The 19,211-nt window shown below is 34.1% G+C and overlaps 2 protein-coding genes across 2 annotated transcripts in view; both read right to left on the bottom strand.

Moving 5' to 3' along the window:
- LOC129230148 (nidogen-2-like) overlaps positions 1-164 on the bottom strand; it is a 42,796-nt gene extending 42,632 nt beyond the window's left edge. The window contains exon 1 of the mRNA XM_054864550.1: positions 87-164. Within this exon, the coding sequence (XP_054720525.1) occupies positions 87-164 (78 nt within the window). The remainder of the gene's footprint in view (positions 1-86) is intronic.
- Positions 165-3,565: 3,401 nt separating this feature from the next.
- Positions 3,566-11,619, bottom strand: LOC129229289 (solute carrier family 52, riboflavin transporter, member 3-B-like). Its single transcript, XM_054863562.1, has 4 exons — positions 11,492-11,619; positions 9,838-10,050; positions 8,658-8,888; positions 3,566-5,132 (listed from the first exon to the last, which is right to left on the bottom strand). Exons 2-4 carry the CDS (start codon positions 9,865-9,867, stop codon positions 4,932-4,934), a joined length of 462 nt encoding a protein of 153 aa, XP_054719537.1. The 5' UTR covers positions 9,868-10,050; positions 11,492-11,619; the 3' UTR covers positions 3,566-4,931.
- Between the last annotated feature and the right edge of the window lie 7,592 nt (positions 11,620-19,211).

Raw genomic sequence — 19,211 nt, 5'->3', positions numbered from 1 at the left:
GAAACAATTTTTTATGCGCTTCTTCTGAAAGAAAATCTCAAGTTGCTTCACCGAAGTTCTTTTAAAATAATGGATTTTATACTTACTCCATCTCTGACAGCCCATCCTACGAAAGCAGGCACCAAGAAACCAGAGATATTGGCTAAGCCGTTTGTGATTCCCATCAAAGTCCCTAAAGTAAATTTATAAGGCAGAATTAGTTTTCGTGTTAAATAGCGGTTAACTTGATCAATACATTTGCACGGATGTGACATTTTTGCCGATATATCTTCAGTTTACTCCTCTAATTTTAAGATGTGGCTTTTTATTGTGATATTTCGAACATAAGAAACCATTATGTATCATAATATGGAGTATTAACATGAAAACAAAAATTGTAACTGAAAACGTGTTATGGGTGTGACCGCACGATCACGCCCGCAACATATAAAAATCATTATTTGTCTTATGAAAGAAAACTTTTGAAAAACTTTGTACTTCAGATTAGACTTAATGGTTCCTTAAACTCGAATATATACAAAATAAAATGTCTAAAATTTCAGAGAGTCTAAACTTTCGAGCCAGGTGCCGAAGCTGGCTAGTTGTGAAATAGTGATTGTTGAGATTATTTTTTTAGAGGTGCATTATTTTCCTACCAAATAGAATGAGTTTTTTTTTTTTTTTTTTTTTTTGAACAGAGAAAAGCTGTTGTTGTTTTTGTTTGTTAAAGAGTTGCTTCTACTTTGTTGATTTATTTTTTATGTATTCAAATTTGAAATATTAATATTTTTTGTAATTTCGTTCTTCGCTTTGCCTCTCATGAAATTGTACGCTTAAACTTTGGGCAAAATAGGTGTGGTGGGTCTTAATATGGTCCAAATAGAAAGGTTGGCCTTTAACGGTTAAAATGTACTAAAAAACAAATCATACAACAATTTGAGTACAACTGAATTTGATACGAACTCAATACCATCATTTTTTTTTTCATGAGACATTCTTTTTTACTACTTCCTTTTACATAGTAAAGGAAGAATTGTAAACGCGAAAAAGATGCATATTGTTTTAATTTTAACATTTAGAATAAAGTTTGAATATTTTGTTACTTTTTAAATATAAATACAATATTTTCTAAATTCTTCAGGAAAACATATTCGTCGCTGTGTCAATTTTTGAAATGCTGTTGGAAATACGAAGCGCGAAGTTGGTAATATTGAAAAGCTAACAACACATAGTAGATAAATGTCTAGAGTAGATTAAAGATTTCAAAGTTCAATCGAATTTAGAATAATCTTCAGTAATGAATCGAGCTTACCTGCGAATGCTGGGCTCACATGTCAACGTGGGTCACGACAACGCGACCGAAAATAGCTTAAAACTGCAGGGTTTTTAGAAGAGGAGACTAGGGTTGGACCATCTCTCGAAACAGGTTGTGGGGGAATGAAATTGGTGACGTAGCTCCGGAAGCACTCGCGGAGCACTTTAAGACGATTTCAATGGGAAATGGCATTGCTTCGCTCCTATTTTTGGACATAAAAGCATAATTTGTAAAAAAAAATTAAGTCTTCGTGTCTTAATTTACCTTTTTTGATACTAGTGTCTCACCCATATTTTACGAGAATTATTTTGAATTAGAATAAAATGGAAGAACAAAACTTGATCATGAGTGATTTCAAACGATAATTATTATGAAACTAAACCAAGTTTAACTACAACTTAAAATAATTTTATTATAAGAAAATGGTAATCTATTTGAGTCATTAAGTTCATAAACTACTACAAAAAATCTTTTCCTGATTTGGAAGAGAAATTACTGTTATATTCATTTACTTTAAAGTTTATCTTCAAAAAATTGTAGAAGAGAGAAAGAATCATTAATATTAATAATATAATAAATTAATATTAATTCTAAGAAGTAAAAAACGAATTTTTCAATGAATAATGATTGAATTTAATAATATATAGCAACTATATTAGTTCAAAATAGTTATATATTTACATTTATAAAATATATACAAAAACATAAAGGGAAAAATACAAATACTCAGAAACTGATTACCACATGGTAATAGTACTTCATTTATATGTCTTTTATCAAAGAAATTAAATATCTCATGAAGCATTTTTAAGCAATTACTGTTATTACAAGCAGATATTTTCCAAGTACTGTTACTCGTGTATAATGGAAAGATTTTGTAACTACTATGTTGATTCAAAATGCAAATAGCAGTGTACATAAATGACTACAATAAACACATATATTAAAATATTATTTTTACAGAACACTGTAAAAAAATTCCGAAATGTTACTGGCTATTTCCGTGGAACGTTTCAGGATTTCAGAGGTTTTCAACTGTTTCCCCGTAAAATCAAGTATCTTCACAAAATAGTTTCCTGAATTGCTAAAAGATGCACGAATGCAGACTTTTCACAGGTGTGAAATATAGATTTTTTGCTACCAGTTTAAAGATTGACTGAGCGTGTTTATTAAGTGTATCGGCTTCAGTTTAATTACAGCCTGTCCAGATTGACTTAGCTCCTAATTAAAGCAAATAACTCACTGGATAGTTGCAGCTTTGCGAGGCTGGAATAGCAGGCAAGGAATATGCTTGGTTCTTGCTTGCAATTTTCGCTTAGCTTTGGCCTTGGTTGAACTAATGCTTCTGGAACTTTCTTAGTAAACCAGGAACGTTCAAATCAAATACATAAACCTGTTTCATTTTTCTAGAAGTTTCACGACTGGCTTTAACAGGTGGGATTTCTTAATATTTCAGAAAGGTTACTGACTTTTATTGGAAAACGTTCCTGGTTTTTGTAAGATATGTTACTGGCTGAAATTGGGCACCTCAGCTGCCTATTATTTTTCAGGAACGTTTCTGAATCGTTTTTACAGTGAATATTAAAATAACTATAGAGGAATCAGTACGGAATATCAGAAGCTGGTTGGTACATAACGTTTTTTTAATAACCCCCCCAAAAAATTATCCTATGAAATATTTTTAAGATCAAACCTTTACTTTAAACTGATATTTCCAAGAACTATTGGCTGTGACTTTTCAAATGGATACCACTGATGAACATTCAAAGTATGATCAACTATGTAATTACTGATGTTTAAGATTCAAATAAATGGAATAAGTTATAATAAATACATATACTGAAATAATTGCATTTGTAGAATATATGCGCAACTCTAGATGGAAAAATATGCGTTATACGAAACTGAACATCAAAGAGATGCACCGCCAACCCTTTCATGTTTTCGGCTTGATGCTCAATTGAAGAAATTTCGAACTTATGTTAAGCAATTTTTGTTAAATATTTTGCTTCTTGTGTACAGGTAAGTATGTTTCATAAGAAGATTTTAAACTCGAAAAAAAAAATAAAGAATAACCACTCAGGTACACAACTATAAAACGGAAATAATTATGAAGCGATACGAATTAATACGAATTGAAATGAAAAGATGCACAAGTCATCAAATATATGCATATTTTTTATTAATCTCCAATTAATTTACATTCTTAAATAATATCATTCAATAAACATCATTGATTATGAAATAACAAAAAAGTGCATAACATTTCGAATTCAAAGGTAATTTTTAAAAAACCACTCTGAAATCCATAACTATTCAGGGGCGGACAGGATTCCCTAAGATAGAACCAACCTTGACTCCCAAAGGTTTCAAAAAAAAAAAGAAAAAAAAACCCTCGAAAGTCCGCAGGTTTAAGGGGGGGGGGACACCCCTAAAGCGCACAGGTTTTAGTCCGTAAAAAAATTAAGTAAAATAAAATAAATAAACCGAAGGTACACAGGTTCAAGGGATGAAAGAAAAACTGAGCTTAGGTTTGAGGAAGCAAAGAAAAAAAAAGAGGCTCAGGATTGAAGGGGTGCAAAAAAATAAAAAAAAAGAATGAATGAAAAAAAAAAAAAAAACGAAGTCACACAAATTTGAGGGTGCAAAAAAGAAAATAATAATAACCAAGGTACACTGAGGGCGCATCGGCCGACGGGCCCGTCCGCCCCTATCACTGTCTGACCCCTTTTTTCCAATTATACCAAAACCTATGTTGCAGCTGCTCTTAATTTTCGTAATTAGTTATTCTTTCTTTTGTGTTTTAAATTCATTATAAACTACACCCCCCCCCCTCACCGAATGAAAAGGGGAAAACAATATAGGAAGGAATACTAAGAATTAAAGAATTTATTTCAAAGCACTGGGATATTTTTTGAAAAATAATTTAAATGAAGTATGAAAAATTATCTTGTTTCTTGGAAATGTCATGCCCAAGGCACGGGCAAGGGGAGCCCGTGCGATAAACAGTGCGAGCAGAAAAATTAAAATTGACAGTATTGAGCTATGAAAATACGCAAGTCAGTGCTTCCAGGATGACGTCAGAGACGGCCGTTTCCCCCCTCCTTTAGCCACGAAGCGGCGAAACTGGAAGATCAAAGACACGGTCCCACCCTCCTTTTCCAACACCCTGTTAAAACTGTATTCTGGGTACAAGAAATCTCGCCTTAATATTTTTTACTTATGAACCCCCACCCCCCTTCCAAATTGAGTGGTAATATTTTAGTAATGACCCCCCGAAAACCAACAAGCCTCGATCTACCCTTGCATAGAATTAGTGTTAATTCAGCATATAAACGCCACTTAAAATAAGATTAATTTGTATTATTCAACGTGCAAAAGTAGAGCAAAAAATTGTTTACATTTATGCACTTAAAATTTAAAAATGTCTTTAAGAGGCAGGTGCTGTAAAATTTATAAGTAAAAAAATGATAATATTTCGTCCGATTTTTTTATTACATATTAATATTTGTTCTACATTTTGTTCTGTACATGAAAAGTATGGAAAAGTGATATTTAAAATACAAGCCATGAACTTTAAAAGAAAGTACTTCATCTTTTTCCGTGGCAAGATAAATTAACTTGACCGTCTTCTGTCTCAAGTGCAAGGTGAGTAAGATTGGAATAAGTCTGTATATCGCAAGAGTAAGAAAATAGTAACAGCTCCTATTGCTGATCCTATTTGAGTGACGACACCGCATCGATACAGAGCCGTTTGACCTCCTTGCCTCCTTAAGATGGCTGCGATGCATGCTTTGATGAAAGCTACCAAACCACAAACCATTACCCATGCAATAACCTAAAAAGATTTTAAAGACATTTTAGCACAGTTTAATTAAAGAATCATGATATTATAAGTTTAATGAACAATGATACTTACAGTCATTTTCACGATCTATAACATTCCTAATGTACAAATTTAAGAATGATTGATTTAAACCAAAAAATGTGGGGGGGGGGGGGCTCGATGCAAATACATACAATTCCTCCTAAATACTAAATGCCTATCACACTTGCCTCAAAAAGTGATCCTCCGCCGACACACATTCAACGCTACCTGGCGGCAATACAAGGATAGCGTTGCTATGGCGATGTGTCCAAACAATTGAAATCGGATTGTTTATTGGTTAATTCCAAAATTTAGATTTAGAAGTTAACCAATTGCTTTACTACGCTATTAATTTCTAATACCATCGGCCTTCGATAGATCGCAGTAACAAGAGTACCGAAATTTGCTTGTTGGGATCATTTTGCTCTATGTTAAAATTGAGAAAGCGATAGGCATTAAGTATTGAGGAGGCGTTGGTACATATCGGTCCCAGTGAGCAAACACCAATAAAATTCCTCTGATATCCTTCTTCAGCAGCATTACAGCCTGGTGCAGGGTAAGGTTTTCTTTGTCTGCTTCCTCCAGGTGGTACACGACTTTCTGCTAAGTTTCCCCACCTATTCATTCCCAAAATCTTCAAATCTTTTTCTACACTGTCCAACCACCTTGTAGCTTGTCTCCCTCTTCTCCTAGTGCCCTCAATCTTCGAAAAGGTTAGTTTTTTAATCCAATCCAGGTTCAAATCTGACCGTCGAAAAAAGTGCCCCAGCCATCTGATTCTGTTGGATTTAATAACTCTCAAGATGTTAGGTTGTCTGTATTTAGTGTGTATACTGAGTGCATTTAGTGTCGAATGTCATAACTGCCTCAAAAGTTGGGCACCAAAGGGTACCGTATGAAATGCAATATTTTCCTTAGCAGATTGTATACAGAAGCAGAATTTAAAAACAAACTAGAGGGATCCACCCCCTGCTCACTTCGTTCGCCACCTGCGGCGGGTGACAAAGATTTTAATGTTTTTTTACCCCTTTATGTCCAGTCTCTTAAGGTTTAAAGGGGTGAGAAAGGGCGAAATGGCTTCCCCTGGATTGTCCTGTAGTATAATATTGATCTGGTAGACAATGCCAGTCTAAAGGAGATAGAGTTACAGACCAACACACAGACAGACGCGCACAGAATTAGCGTATAGATTAATTATGCTAAAACAAAAACCATGATCATACAACCAAACAAAAACCTTATATCTCCATGACAAAAATCAACTGACAGAAATTCAATTGACAAATTGAAGGTTACGCAACCAAGGATTGTGGCTAGGTGATTGAGCCGCGTTCTAAAAACTTGATAATTTTGCATGAATTTCAGTTTCCTTTGAAACTTTTAATTCATAATAAATATCATACAAAAAGAACACTAATGAATCGCAATATTTTAAAAGTTATACCATATTACATATACAGCAATCATCACAACAGGAAAGAGCTAGGTTGTAAGAGAGAGAAATTTAAGCAGTTGTAATATTACGTTGAGTTAATGTGGTCTCGGCGAGATTTCAAAAAGCGTTATCAATAAGGCAATTCCAAACTATCCATTAAAACATCAAAATTGCTCCAAAAGGCTGTTAAAATTTTACATTAGAAGTTTAACCAATCAGCCAAATAAATAGAAAAGCTATTTCATTACATTAAAAGTTCCATTAAAAATGTAATATTAATCTGTCAACTCCATTATTTATTGGTGCAGGCGGTCACGTTACTGTAACTCAGCCTCGTTTATAATTACCTTATCAAAGCGTTATTGAAATTAAATTACAATGGCGTATTTGAAAACAGAGATTTTTTTTTTTTTTGGACCTTAATAGGTTGATAGATCGATACTGTGCGAATTTGTTGATCTATTATGTATTTTTGGATAGTTAAATGGGGAAAGGATATTATTGATGAAAGTTTAAATGCCAAAACTTTGAAGATGGTTATTTTTTCAGAATTCAGCTTCCGACAGAATTTCAACTTTTAATGCCAAAAATTAACTACTAGTCCAAACTTTAAAAATCGGATACTTTAGTAAACAGAACAATGAGCGTTTTCAATGAAAACTTGTTCAAAGATTTTATCTTGATTATTTCCGCTTTTGTGAATTTTAAACGAATAGCGCTAGATTTTTCGCTGCAAATCAGTGAACCAAATTCCGTCTCAGAAAAACCAACTGGTGTGGCGTTTAGGACATCCAAATCAGGTGCGGATACAGAAAACAATTTCAGGGGAGGGGTCATGCTAAAGAAGGCCCCCTGGCCCCTGAACGAACCTACGGTTTTGGGTACAAAAAAATTCTGAAACTGCTAGCACTAAATCGACCAGGAATAAGGCACCTAATCTCTAAATAGCATAAAATAAAGTGCCCAAAAAGCGTCTGTGTGTTTGAACTGGCAAAATTCGAGAACTACCCGGCCGATTGCGCTTTAAATTTTCACAGTTTGTTCCTTTAAGTCCTGAAAAGGTTTGCAGACAGTTCGAAAAAAAAAATCAATGAATAGTTCTTTTTTTATTCCAATTTACGTCCAATTTTCACATAAATTCTCAAATATGGGGGTGAAAAATTACTTGCACATATTAATATTACATATCTTTAAAAAGGGTAGAATTTTCTGCGTTCTACGCAGTTTGTTTCAGTGCTCTAGCTTTATTACGGCGGGTGTTATTCGTGTTTTTAGCTCGAATTTTTTTAGGCTTAGCTGAAATTTAGGTACTACTTTCTTCATTAAATAAATCAGTAAAAAGTGAAAGAATTGTCCCACAGCTTCCTTTTTGACACCATTGGCAAAAGCAACCTTTTTTACTCCAGATCTAACTCGACCTATGGTCGAAAAAATAAGCTTTTATCTCGAAAGGAACAAAAGTTACATGACTTTTTTTAATCAAGTTTAAGAAATCTCTATTCCATTCAAATTGTGAACCATTTTATTTCGCAATTTAATTCCTTAAATACTTATTTTATTCTGTGTTTCCATGGTTACGCATTTTAAATCCATCTTTCTGGATTTAATTTCTCAAAAGTATTTTAATATCTGTCGTCATTGTTTGGAAGGGAAATCATGATGTTTTTTTATATTTTTTTACGCCTGATTGTTGAATATACGTCACTTGACACAATTTTCATTTTCAAGGTGAACCGGGCAAAGCCGGGCAACGCAGCCAGTTGGGAATAAACGTTGCAAATGAATTTCTTTCGCAATGAAAAGAAGTAGTAGTTCAAATATTTACTTTAAGATATAATAATTGTTTACATTTTATGCATAAAGTGTTTGAACACAATGTGGCCGGATACTATTGTCGACGGTTTAGGGTGGGGGAGGGTCATGACCCTCCCCTTGTATCCGCCAATGATCCAGATCTTAGTACCGGCCCGGCCACGTCTCAATTGCACGGAATTTTTCGGTTCATATTGATTCTTCTTTAAAATGAGTGAATTACTGAAAAATTGTGGGTTGACACTTACTACTAGACAAGCTCCCAGGGTAGTTCCCACGAATGGTGGGTTGGGAATGAGAAGAGCAGTGGCTAGAATGTAGGCGGCCCAACAGGTGCCACAGACTGCGAGTCCCGCCACAGCGCCCACACTGTACACAGGCAGGAATATCGCCAAGAAACAGCTCAGTGGGTTGGCTATACTGGACAAAGTCACGGTTAGGTGGTAGGCAATGCTGCCGTATGGTAAACATGAATACGTCTAGAAAGTAAAAAGAGCATTGAGAATAATTAATCAAACATAAATTATCAAAACCAAGTTTAAACATGAAGTTACAAGAAGTGCCAATGTGCATATTTCTATGAGTAGTTTTTAGTTAATTGAAATTGAAGATAAATGTAAGCATTTTTACTTGTTTGTAACGTTCTGCAGTATAATAATACAGTGACTAATTTGAGTTGGATGTTTTGATTGGCACATCTTGCATGAAAGAATCAGATGCTAAAAGTCAAGGCCGTATACAGAAATCTTTTTCGTGAAGAAATTTTTTTCGTGTGAAGGTTACGCTGATCCTAATCATAGCATTGCGATGCTGCCAGGGTAGGTTTGCCCGATTCATAGTTAATAATTAAAATCCTAATACGCCCTAAAAATAAAACTCATATGAAAAGTTAACACATTTTAACTGGATAACAGTGTTTTGTTCTCTAACTTCAAAAGTTCATTTTCATTAGTAAATTTCTTGCAGAAATTTGGCGATAACATTTTAATTCTTAACTGAATTTAAAATAGAATTTTTCTTCCATAACTCAAATCAATAATGTAAGAAATGAAAACCAGACAAAAACTCTGAAAAACATACAGAACAATGAATAAATAAAATTTAAAGGAAAAAAGCGTAAAAATATATCAGGAAAAAAAAAAGATTAAACTGTGTCAAATCTTTTTTTGGGGAGAAGCAACGGGGGGGGGGGGGGTCCACGAAATACGTAATTTTTCCGGAGGGGGTCCGCGGAGGCATAAAGTTTGGGAACCTCTGATCTAAGGTTTAATTAACGTAACTGTCTGACGTCATGCTATATTCGCATACTAAAAGCCAAGTATTTTGTAGTAAGTTACAGCCCTAAAGCCAGGGCTAAGGCAGAAATACTAAAATACACCGCCAGCTCAGTTATTCCATCCAAGTGTTAAAAAAACTAATTGCCCTTACTTGCACTGACAGAAGGACTCCGTTATGCATGGCACTAACAAATCCTTGAATTCCGAGTAAAAATATGTACTGAGAGAAATTTATGAATGGATGTCCCAGCAGATTTTGTTCAGAAGATGTGGTCTTCTCAATGCTGACACTGGCATCCGTTGAACTTCGGAAGTTTTCATCCACTGCTGGGTGTTTCGGAGTAACGACAGGAATGAATGACACCTGAATAAAAAGAATAAATAATTAAATAAATATATTTTTTCTATAGATATAATGTGTGTGTGTGAATCACACAATTAATCGAAATCACTGAAACAAATTGAATTTGCTATAGCAAAAAATAGACATCTTTTAAGCTTTTTAAGTACAATCCTCATATAAATAATTTCCGATGATCGAGAAACCCGCATCCCGCATGTTTCAACAATGAAACTCGTGCCACGGTATGATAATTTGATACTATGTTTTGGTAATGTTTAACATGCAGGGAAAGGATTTATTGTGACGAAGCTGAAATCGATCCGTAAATTAACTGTTTTACTGGTAAAACTGTCATTTCAGGGGAATGAAGAAATGAAAAAATGGTCAACAATGAACGCTATCTACCGGAGTTTAGGTTTCATCCACTGGAGTAAGAGTTAATATTTCAACTATCAAAATATCACCAAACAAGGCAATGGCTGCGCTCAAATGTAAAGCAATTTTCACCCGTCATGTCTTGTGACGGGCGATTTTCTAGTAATAATAATAATTTAGATTCGTTTTGATTCTCATTTTCTGAAACAAAATAAGGGAAAGCTGAGTTCATCGATACTAATCGGTCTGATATATTTTTCTTTTTTTTTTATTTTGAAGAGAACCAAAAGATTAGAAAATATAAAAAGTTGAAATATTCCGCGAAGCAAAAATTTTCGTGTTTATGACGGGCTCGCGAAAATAAGCGCTTTTAACAGTATTATATAGCATTTGCTGAAATGCTTAATATTTTCAACTATTTTAAAATAACATTACCAATATCAAAAGCTTTAAAGCAGAAATGAACAAAAAAAATGTGGATATGTATTTCGGGGTTACAAGGAAACCACTTTAACAATGCAAAAAAAAAAGTTTCAGATTACTTGTACGCTTCAAAATAACAACCTTTTAAAAAGGTTTCGGGGCACGGGGGTTTTTGGCCGCCAAACGCCCCAATGATTTTGAGAATTTCGCTGTTATAACAGGTGCTTGACGCTTTTTCTAAAATCGCCAAATTTTCAGTCATTAGAAAGATTTCTAGATAGGCAATTGAACTAATATGATTGGTCACAGTAGTAAACACAACGTTGACAAAGCTCAACTTAGCAATTAATTGGTCATCAGATCTGAAAGTTGAACTGAAGAATCAATCAGCAATGGTACGGAAACAAGTCACCAAAATGTCAAATTCTGAATTTCTTAACAAAAAATCTAATACCCACCTTCATGAGTTCTGTCAACCTAAAAAGGATTCTCTTACAAATTACTGTCATAAATTTGTTGTTTTTCTAATACTTGTAGTAATATGTAAAGCAAGTTCTTAGATCACAATTTTTGCATATTTTACCAAAGCATTGCTATAATGAATGGAATTAGCGAAGAAAAATGGTATTGGCAAGAGAATCTTTGAAAATGAACTACATCTTACCCTTTCCTTCTTCACTGATGGTAATTTATTGAGCAGGACAATGCGACCCAGCTCACTGCCATCTGAGCAGACAACAAGCCGAAGAAGATATTCGTCGAAAATCTTGGCGGAGGATAGTAAGGTTGAAGCACGTATTCCGTGACGTTCCCACCTTCAGTCAAGTTAGTCACGGTTACGTTTATGCATTGTGCGTAACCTCCCACACCTTGGGCGAGAGCGAGTAGGCCTGGTATAGGTCCGCTGAGACCAGCACCAACCAGGTAAGATATTACGTACTGCTCTTTGAAATTGGCTATAAAAGGTAGGTAGAGCAAAGAAGAAGTGCAGTCTACGAGGGACATGAAGAAAGTCAATACTAGAAGAGCAGTGCTGTGCAGTTCATTGCCAATGTGTGTTGTTACATCCCAAAATATGCTCAAAAGGATGCATGCTGTGATGACTAGAGCTAGAGAGCCATGGATGAAGGGAATTTCAAGGACCTAGAAAGGTGGAATAAACAATAGTTAATCTTTCAACTTTTTGGTATAGCAAGTTTTGATGCAAATTTCAAAAAGCTTATTGCATATTCCAGCTATTACCATTTTTCACTATTCTTACCAGGTATTCCTACGAGAGAGGATCGTTGGCGCAGCCTGTGCCATCAAAATTGGTATGGGGTGTTTGAAGGGGTATTTTTTTCCTTTTGGCGCTCACGTTCTGCTGGGGTACTTTTTAGGAGTTGAGGGGAATACACCATCGCTCTTTTGGGAGGAGGGGCACCCCTTACGTTTACAGAATCAAAATCCACGAAACACAGTGACTTATCTAAACACTTATAATGTCTTTTTTTAGATTTCTTAATACAAAACTGAGTGAGAATATCTCATTTACTTTCATTTCACTCACAGTTAAAAACAACTCACTTCAAGTTCAGAAGTACTGTGTTTTGAAATATATAAATCTGTTCTGCAATTGTCCATTTCTTGTTCATATTTCCATTCCACATAAGTAAAAACAACATAAGTAAAAATTTATGGATTTATGACAAATATTTGAACTTAAACATATTTGATTAAAATCGCCTAAAACAGAGGTTCCCAAAGTGGGTGCTACAAGGAGAGATGTGAGGTGCCACGAAGTACTCACAATATCAATGTATGGACAATGGCAACAAAAGAAAATTCTAATTCTTCAAAGTGTGCCGCGAATTGGAAAAGTTTGGGAGCCTCTATGGCTTATAACATTGTGAAGTACATACCCTCACACATCAAAATGAAATTTACGCATGTCGCGTCATTCATTCAAAAGCTATGCTAAAACAAAATTAAAAAATAGCAAAGAGTTGAATCTAGGACCTCTTGAGAAAAAAAAAGGTAAATAAATCATGAACCCATTGGTGTCAACATATCTAAAATTAAACTTTTAATAAGTATCTAAAAGCTATCACAGGGTCAACCTATAAAATTTATTAGATAAAATTTCTGACTGCGTAGCTACGCTACAGTCAGATGATATTAAAATAATACTAGCAAATATCAGTTTCATTCGAGGCAAGGTTTCTTCTAGAACGCACATTTTTTTATTGCCAAGCAGAACTTCTTCATTAAATCTTCAAAAATGTTGTAGAAAATAACAATGTGTAGATGCTGACAAATGAAAATAAACATGGTCGAGGCAGGATCCCCTGGTAAATGTTAAATCAGAATTCCTTTACTAACATTTGCATACCGACAATTTTTTAACTTTTACCAGAAATCGCAAGGGCCTGATTTCTGAATAGACCAACAACGCCGTGGTTCAGGGTCTCTGCTGTTTTGAAGCCTACAAATGGCAAAAGTTGTAAGTTTTGACTACAAGGGCAGGGCCGAATTTAGCTCCATGCCGCACCAAGGTAGATTTGAAATCTGCCCCCCCCCCTCCCCAAAAAAAACCCCTCAAAAACATGCAAAAAAGTATTCTCGAAATTTAAACTGTCAAGTTTATGAACATTGCAACATATGTATTCTTTTTTCTTTTTCTAAATTCTAAAAATTGTTTTTTAATAATACCTAACGTTCCTTCTTATTAAATGTTATGTACGTATGTATGATATGCGCGTAAGCTCGCGTTTTATAATTCGGTAAAATTAGAATTTTCCTACCCCCCAAAAAATTTTAGATTAAGTCCGATATAATTAACATCAAGCTATAAGCTATACATTAGATTTCTATCCATATGGGGGGGGACATTGAAATTTTACATGAAAATTCCAGGGTTTCAGTGTCATAATAAAACATAATTTCAGAACAGCTGATAGGGTAGGTGGGGGTAAAGGCCCGCCATTTTTATTTTCTAGAACATCATAGTCAAGAAAAAGTAGATTTTCCCGTTTTTTTAAATTAGGGTTGAAGAACGGTTTGTTGCCTATAACTCCTCCAAATTCAAACTCTGTCTGATTTGCAATTAACCGGAAATTTGCAATTTAGCCAGAAATAAAAATTGCGGGGTTTTACCTCAGAAAATGGGGTACAGCTCCGCAATGCAGGTCTTTACCCCACTCAAGATGAATGTGAATAAAATGGAACAATACTTGATGAAAACACTTGATAACTCTGTTGTATCATTGGTTTATTGTTATTTAACACTATTGGACTCGAATATCTCATAAATTTGAATATGATTTTTTTTAAACTGGTACAAAAATGTTTTCGTCTTCACAAAAAAAGAATTCAGTTACCTGAGAAAATAGGACAGCCGTATCATGAAAAATAAGATGTAAGGTTTGCCCCAACTATATTTAGCTAACTTGGCAGCATTGTGAAGACTATTCTTATCACAGCGATACGACGCTGCCAGGTTAGGTTCGCCCTAGCTATTGGTGTCTACGTGGCAAATAGTTGAGCCTCAGTTGAGCAAAACTCCACACTTTTGGAGCTGCGGGGATTTTCCAATTTAGCCACTTTCTGAAAAACGAGTACTGTTTTTTTTTAAACAGGCATTAGATTAACTATTTTTACTCGAAGGTGAAGCTATAATGCAACAGTAACTACGTGTAACTCCTTGATTCTTCTTTTCAAATCCTACATTTTACAATGTTCAAATAATATTTTATAAAATTGAGTGGTAAAAAACATACTTACCTCATCTTCTCGTGCCTGGAGTGTCTGGTAAGGACAAAATTTCATGACACAATAGGTTTTAATAGGACATACCTACTACTTGGAGGAAAACTTCTCACACCAAGGCGATCAAGTAAAAAACGTCGGTGCGGGGCTTTACCCTCACCTACCCTACAGATAATTTTATAAGATCAAGTTCAATGCCTTACCTTTTGCGACCAGATTTTCCTGGAGCCGCTGAATGGGCTTGTGATGGCCAATGAAATTGGGCCCAAATTGGCCACTTGGGATGTCACAACTATGTACGATGCCAATTCCCAAGACTCTGGTAAAATTTTTACCAGAACTGGAAGTTCGACTCATAGACCATTGACTGCAACCCATGAACTCACGCCAAACAGAACTATCAGGAGATCGACGAGAAGACTACGCTAAAAGGTTTTCTTTTCTGCCCCCATGGGCGTAACCTGAAAAAAAGAAATTTGAGAATTCTTTTGCAAAGTGAAGAATAATGAATCAGGTGCCCTTTGATCCTAAAAAAAATATCAAGATAATTTGTTTCCATGTTAAAAAATATCTGCCAAATCTCACGTTGTTAAATATCGATGAAGATCAAATCATTTTAGATTTACTAAAGTTAAAACTGTCCCACTAGTTACGCATTTCATCTCTATATTTCTGTGAATACATACTGTCTGTTGAGGCAGTGAGAAGCAAAAGCATGTAAGTGGACATTTTCGAGTTTTGAGTCAAACGTATTTAAAGATGAAATCCTAGGTAGACTTTCGTTGAAAAGTTTTTCTAAATCATGCTGTATAGCAGCCATTTTGTAAAATCTTTTTAATAAACAAAAACGGAGCTGTCGCCTATTTTTAAACTTTTTATAATTTGCACACATTTTTCTTCAAGATCTATAAGCACAAATCTCAATTAGCTGAAGAAAATGTTTTCTCATTGTGATTTAAGTTTTCGTGGAATGGCTCTTGTATATAACGTGTGTCTTATTTAAGTACCTGTGCAATACGTCATTAAATTTTGGACAAGTGAAAATTTTCTAATTTTTATTATGATTTTCTGTCGAAAAAAAAATATTTTGCGAAACCTAAATTTTCACGATAGCGTCGGGCTCGCGAAAATTGCAAAAATAAGTGTTTTTACAGAATGTTGTGGTTTCCTTCAGCCAAAAGTAATACTTTTAGTCATTGAAATGGATAGAATGAGCAAAAAAATAACATGGACCCAAAAAATACTTTCATTTTCTCAACATTTTTTTTTTTAAATTAATTTTTTAAAATGTCCGATTTTTCAAACAAGACGTGGTCTTGATGACGTCACAAATGATGCACTTTGCCGCATCTTTCTACTAAGTTTCCACGTTATGATAATCAAGCAGCGAATTAAAATTGCGCTCTACGCTTGCTATCAACCATTTCGTTGCACAATACACGTGAGTAAAGATGCGAATTTAATATTTTGCACTGTGAATGGGTACACTGAATGGCATTTCATCATTTGTGATGTCATCGGCAGAAACCGTAAACAATGAAAGCGCTCCAATTTAAGTATTTTTTTAAAAATATTAAACGTAAACAAATTTACCAAAAAATGGCCAGATCCTAGGTTTTTAGGCATGCTCTTTCAGAAAAAAAATACTTTTAAAATTTTGGAAACGACCCCATTCCAACTCAGCAGGAGTCCAGGAACGAACCAAAACATTCTGCGAAAGGCAAGTCGAAATAAACAAAGGGAATCGTCCCCATAAAATATTATCCCCTCATCTCAATGCATGTAATATAAGAGATGCTTGGATGAAACGGTAATCAGGCCCTGGCAGTGAGAAGCAAAGGGATGCAAGTGGCAAAATTAAAAATTTGGAGCTAACCAGTACAAATGGTAGGCGAACCCCTCCTCTATCTTGGGGCAAGAGATGGTACTAGTAGCCCTGGTAGTTGCTGCTATACAGCATGGTTTAGAAAAAAAATTCAATGAAAGATTACCTAGGATGTTATCTTTAAAACGCGTTACTTGCTTCTCACTGCCTCAAATGTACTTTAGAACTAAATAAATAAATAATAAAATGTCCTCTTAAATAAATAATTTTCCTCAAATATATGATCGTCTGCACTGCTCTTCCTTTCCCTAGGTTCTTTTACTTTCCGTTGCCAAAAATTTAATAATTAATTAAAACTTTAGAATGACAATGAAAATATATCATCTCAAAAATCATTAAGTCGCAGTAAAAATCAGAGCTACGGAGTCAGAGTCTGACTAATTTTGAGAAAAAAGGAGTCGGAGTCGGGGTCGAAAGCTCTAAAATTCTAGAACTCTGAGTCGGGAGTTGATCATTTTTCCACCGACTCGCAGCCTCGGCCAAAAAATTTGCATTTGCATTCATTTCATTTTCATTCAATCACATTTATCTTTGACTTACATCAATGTTAAGTCTGCGCGCGAGACATGGTATTTCAATTTTTAACTTCCTTCTATTTCTTAAAGCAAAAAATTGAGAATAGATTCAGAATCTGCACAATTTTTGCAATTTTTTTGTTTTTGTTTTTTTCGTGGTTTCGTTAACGTTCAAAAAGTCTTCTTGTTGAAAAAATCTTCATAAAGAGCTTTTTTCATCATGGTTGTTTGCAAATGCATCTCGTTCGGGATCCATATTTGCCTTAAATTTCTCTATAGACGCTAACGTTTTTTAAAAGTTTTTTTTTTAATTGTTCAAAATTGAACGAAAAAGTGTAATGTGGGAATGAGGGTCCTCGCTGAGATCTTTCGAACAAAAAAAGGTTTGTTCGAATTGATCAGTTCTTTCAGAAGTTATTAGAGACGAGGTATGGACAGACCTACAGGCCGACCCAGATACATATTTCCTGATTCCAAAGCCTACTTTCCAATTTTTTTAAAAAAATTTCAGTATTTATAAAATTATTTAATTTTTGATTTTTTTAAGCAACATTTTAAAGATACACTAAGCCTTCATTCATGCTTCTTTCTTCGACTTTTATGGGAAAATAATCTGAAAAAAAAAAGTTTCGTCCTAAAAGTTAGTGAAATGAAAATGATTTACCTTCTCACTTGATTTCTTGCACATTGTCCCATAAAAACAGATCATCCCACAGAAGTTCCCAAGAAAAATTCATTGGATATAAATAGTCATACAGTCGTATCGCTATTTCAGCTAAAAGATCTTTATACTTATGAAACATTTTTTTTCTTCTGAAATTTAAGAATACTAGAAGCAATGAGAATCTTAAAACTGATTTCGTATTATTTTTTTTTTTTTTTACAAATACACTAGTTATGTAAAAATTTATTTTATTAAATCGTTGGGTTCTCAACACATTGCGGTCATTATGAATCCGTTGCAGTTGTAGAGCTTAAACGCGCCACATTGCGGTGGTTTTAGGAATTAGCCAGTGAGGTATAACTTTTCAATTTTGAGTGGACAAGGCAGACGTCTCATTGGACAATGGACAGGTATAAGTTTTTTACTTCTTTCGGCAGCCATTGGCCATAAACAACAGCGCCTCCTATAGTTCATTTGAATAACGAATCGATAAAAAATACAAAAATATAAGAAAAATAATCACTGAAGATTTAATAATATAACGCACCCCATCCGTTCGCTATTTCAACTGTAAAATGTTGAAGTAAAATTCGAAGGAAAAGTAGCTTAGAAATTTAAAAACTGCAAAAACATTTGACGAAATAAGTTTTTAGTGTTAAAAAGAGACAAAACATTTAAGAATTTTAGAATAAAATGATCCCACATGCGAAAGCAAACTAATTACCGAGTTCTCTAATACATTATCATAATACAACTGTGTATAATTATGTAAATTGCAAAAACATTTAGGGGAATTAGTTTTTTTATTTAAAAAAGAGACAATCTTTCAAGAATTTCAGAATAAAACTATCACACGAAAGTAAAATAATAATATCGAACGCTGCATAGTTATAATACAAGTTTACACAACTGTTAATTGCAAAAATATTTGACGGAATTAGTTTTGAACGTTAAAAAGAGACATAATCTTTTAAGAATTTTAGAAGAAAATTAAAACATGAAAATAAATAAATTATCGAACATTGAGCGTAATTATAATAAAGCTCTACATAACTGAAAATTGTAAAATCATTTGACGGAATTAGTTTTTTAATGTTAAAAAGAGACAAAATCTTGAAAGATTATTGCAATAAAATTATCTCATTCAAGCAAACTTTGAATAATTATAGATTGCAAAAACATTTGGCAGAACTAGTTTCTTGATATTCAAAACAGACTGACAAAGTCTTTTAAGAAGCTTGGAATAAATTATCACACAATAGCAAATTAATTACCGAACTTTTTGCATATTTATAATACAACTCTGCAAAATTATAAATTGCTAAAACATTTGACTAAATTAGATGTTCGTGTCGAAAGAGAAAAAACCTTTTACGATTTTTTGAATAAAATGATCACACGAAAGCTTATTAATTACCAAACTTCTCTGCATATTAGCAATGCTTGATCTAATCACCCTACGTGTTACTCGTACACAAAAAGACTTACCATTTTGTACACTGCTTACCTATCAACTACAAAACACTAAGGTCTAAATACATTTAAGAAGAATAATGAACTGTTTTACCTTGCA

This window comes from Uloborus diversus, chromosome 9 (genome assembly GCF_026930045.1).
Source record: "Uloborus diversus isolate 005 chromosome 9, Udiv.v.3.1, whole genome shotgun sequence".
Lineage (NCBI taxonomy): Eukaryota > Metazoa > Arthropoda > Arachnida > Araneae > Uloboridae > Uloborus > Uloborus diversus.
The sequence above is the reverse complement of the archived record's forward strand: the minus strand, read 5'-3'. Positions and strand labels throughout refer to the sequence as shown.

Bases quoted from the DNA above. Each gene is read 5' to 3' on its own strand.
- LOC129229289 (XM_054863562.1), bottom strand. From the start codon at position 9,867: ATGCATAACGGAGTCCTTCTGTCAGTGCAA. The intron at 8,889-9,837 runs GTAAGGGCAATT...TTTACTTTCTAG, and splicing joins GAGTCCTTCTGTCAGTGCAA to ACGTATTCATGTTTACCATA. The intron at 5,133-8,657 runs GTAAGTGTCAAC...AAATCTTTTTAG, and splicing joins CCCTGGGAGCTTGTCTAGTA to GTTATTGCATGGGTAATGGT.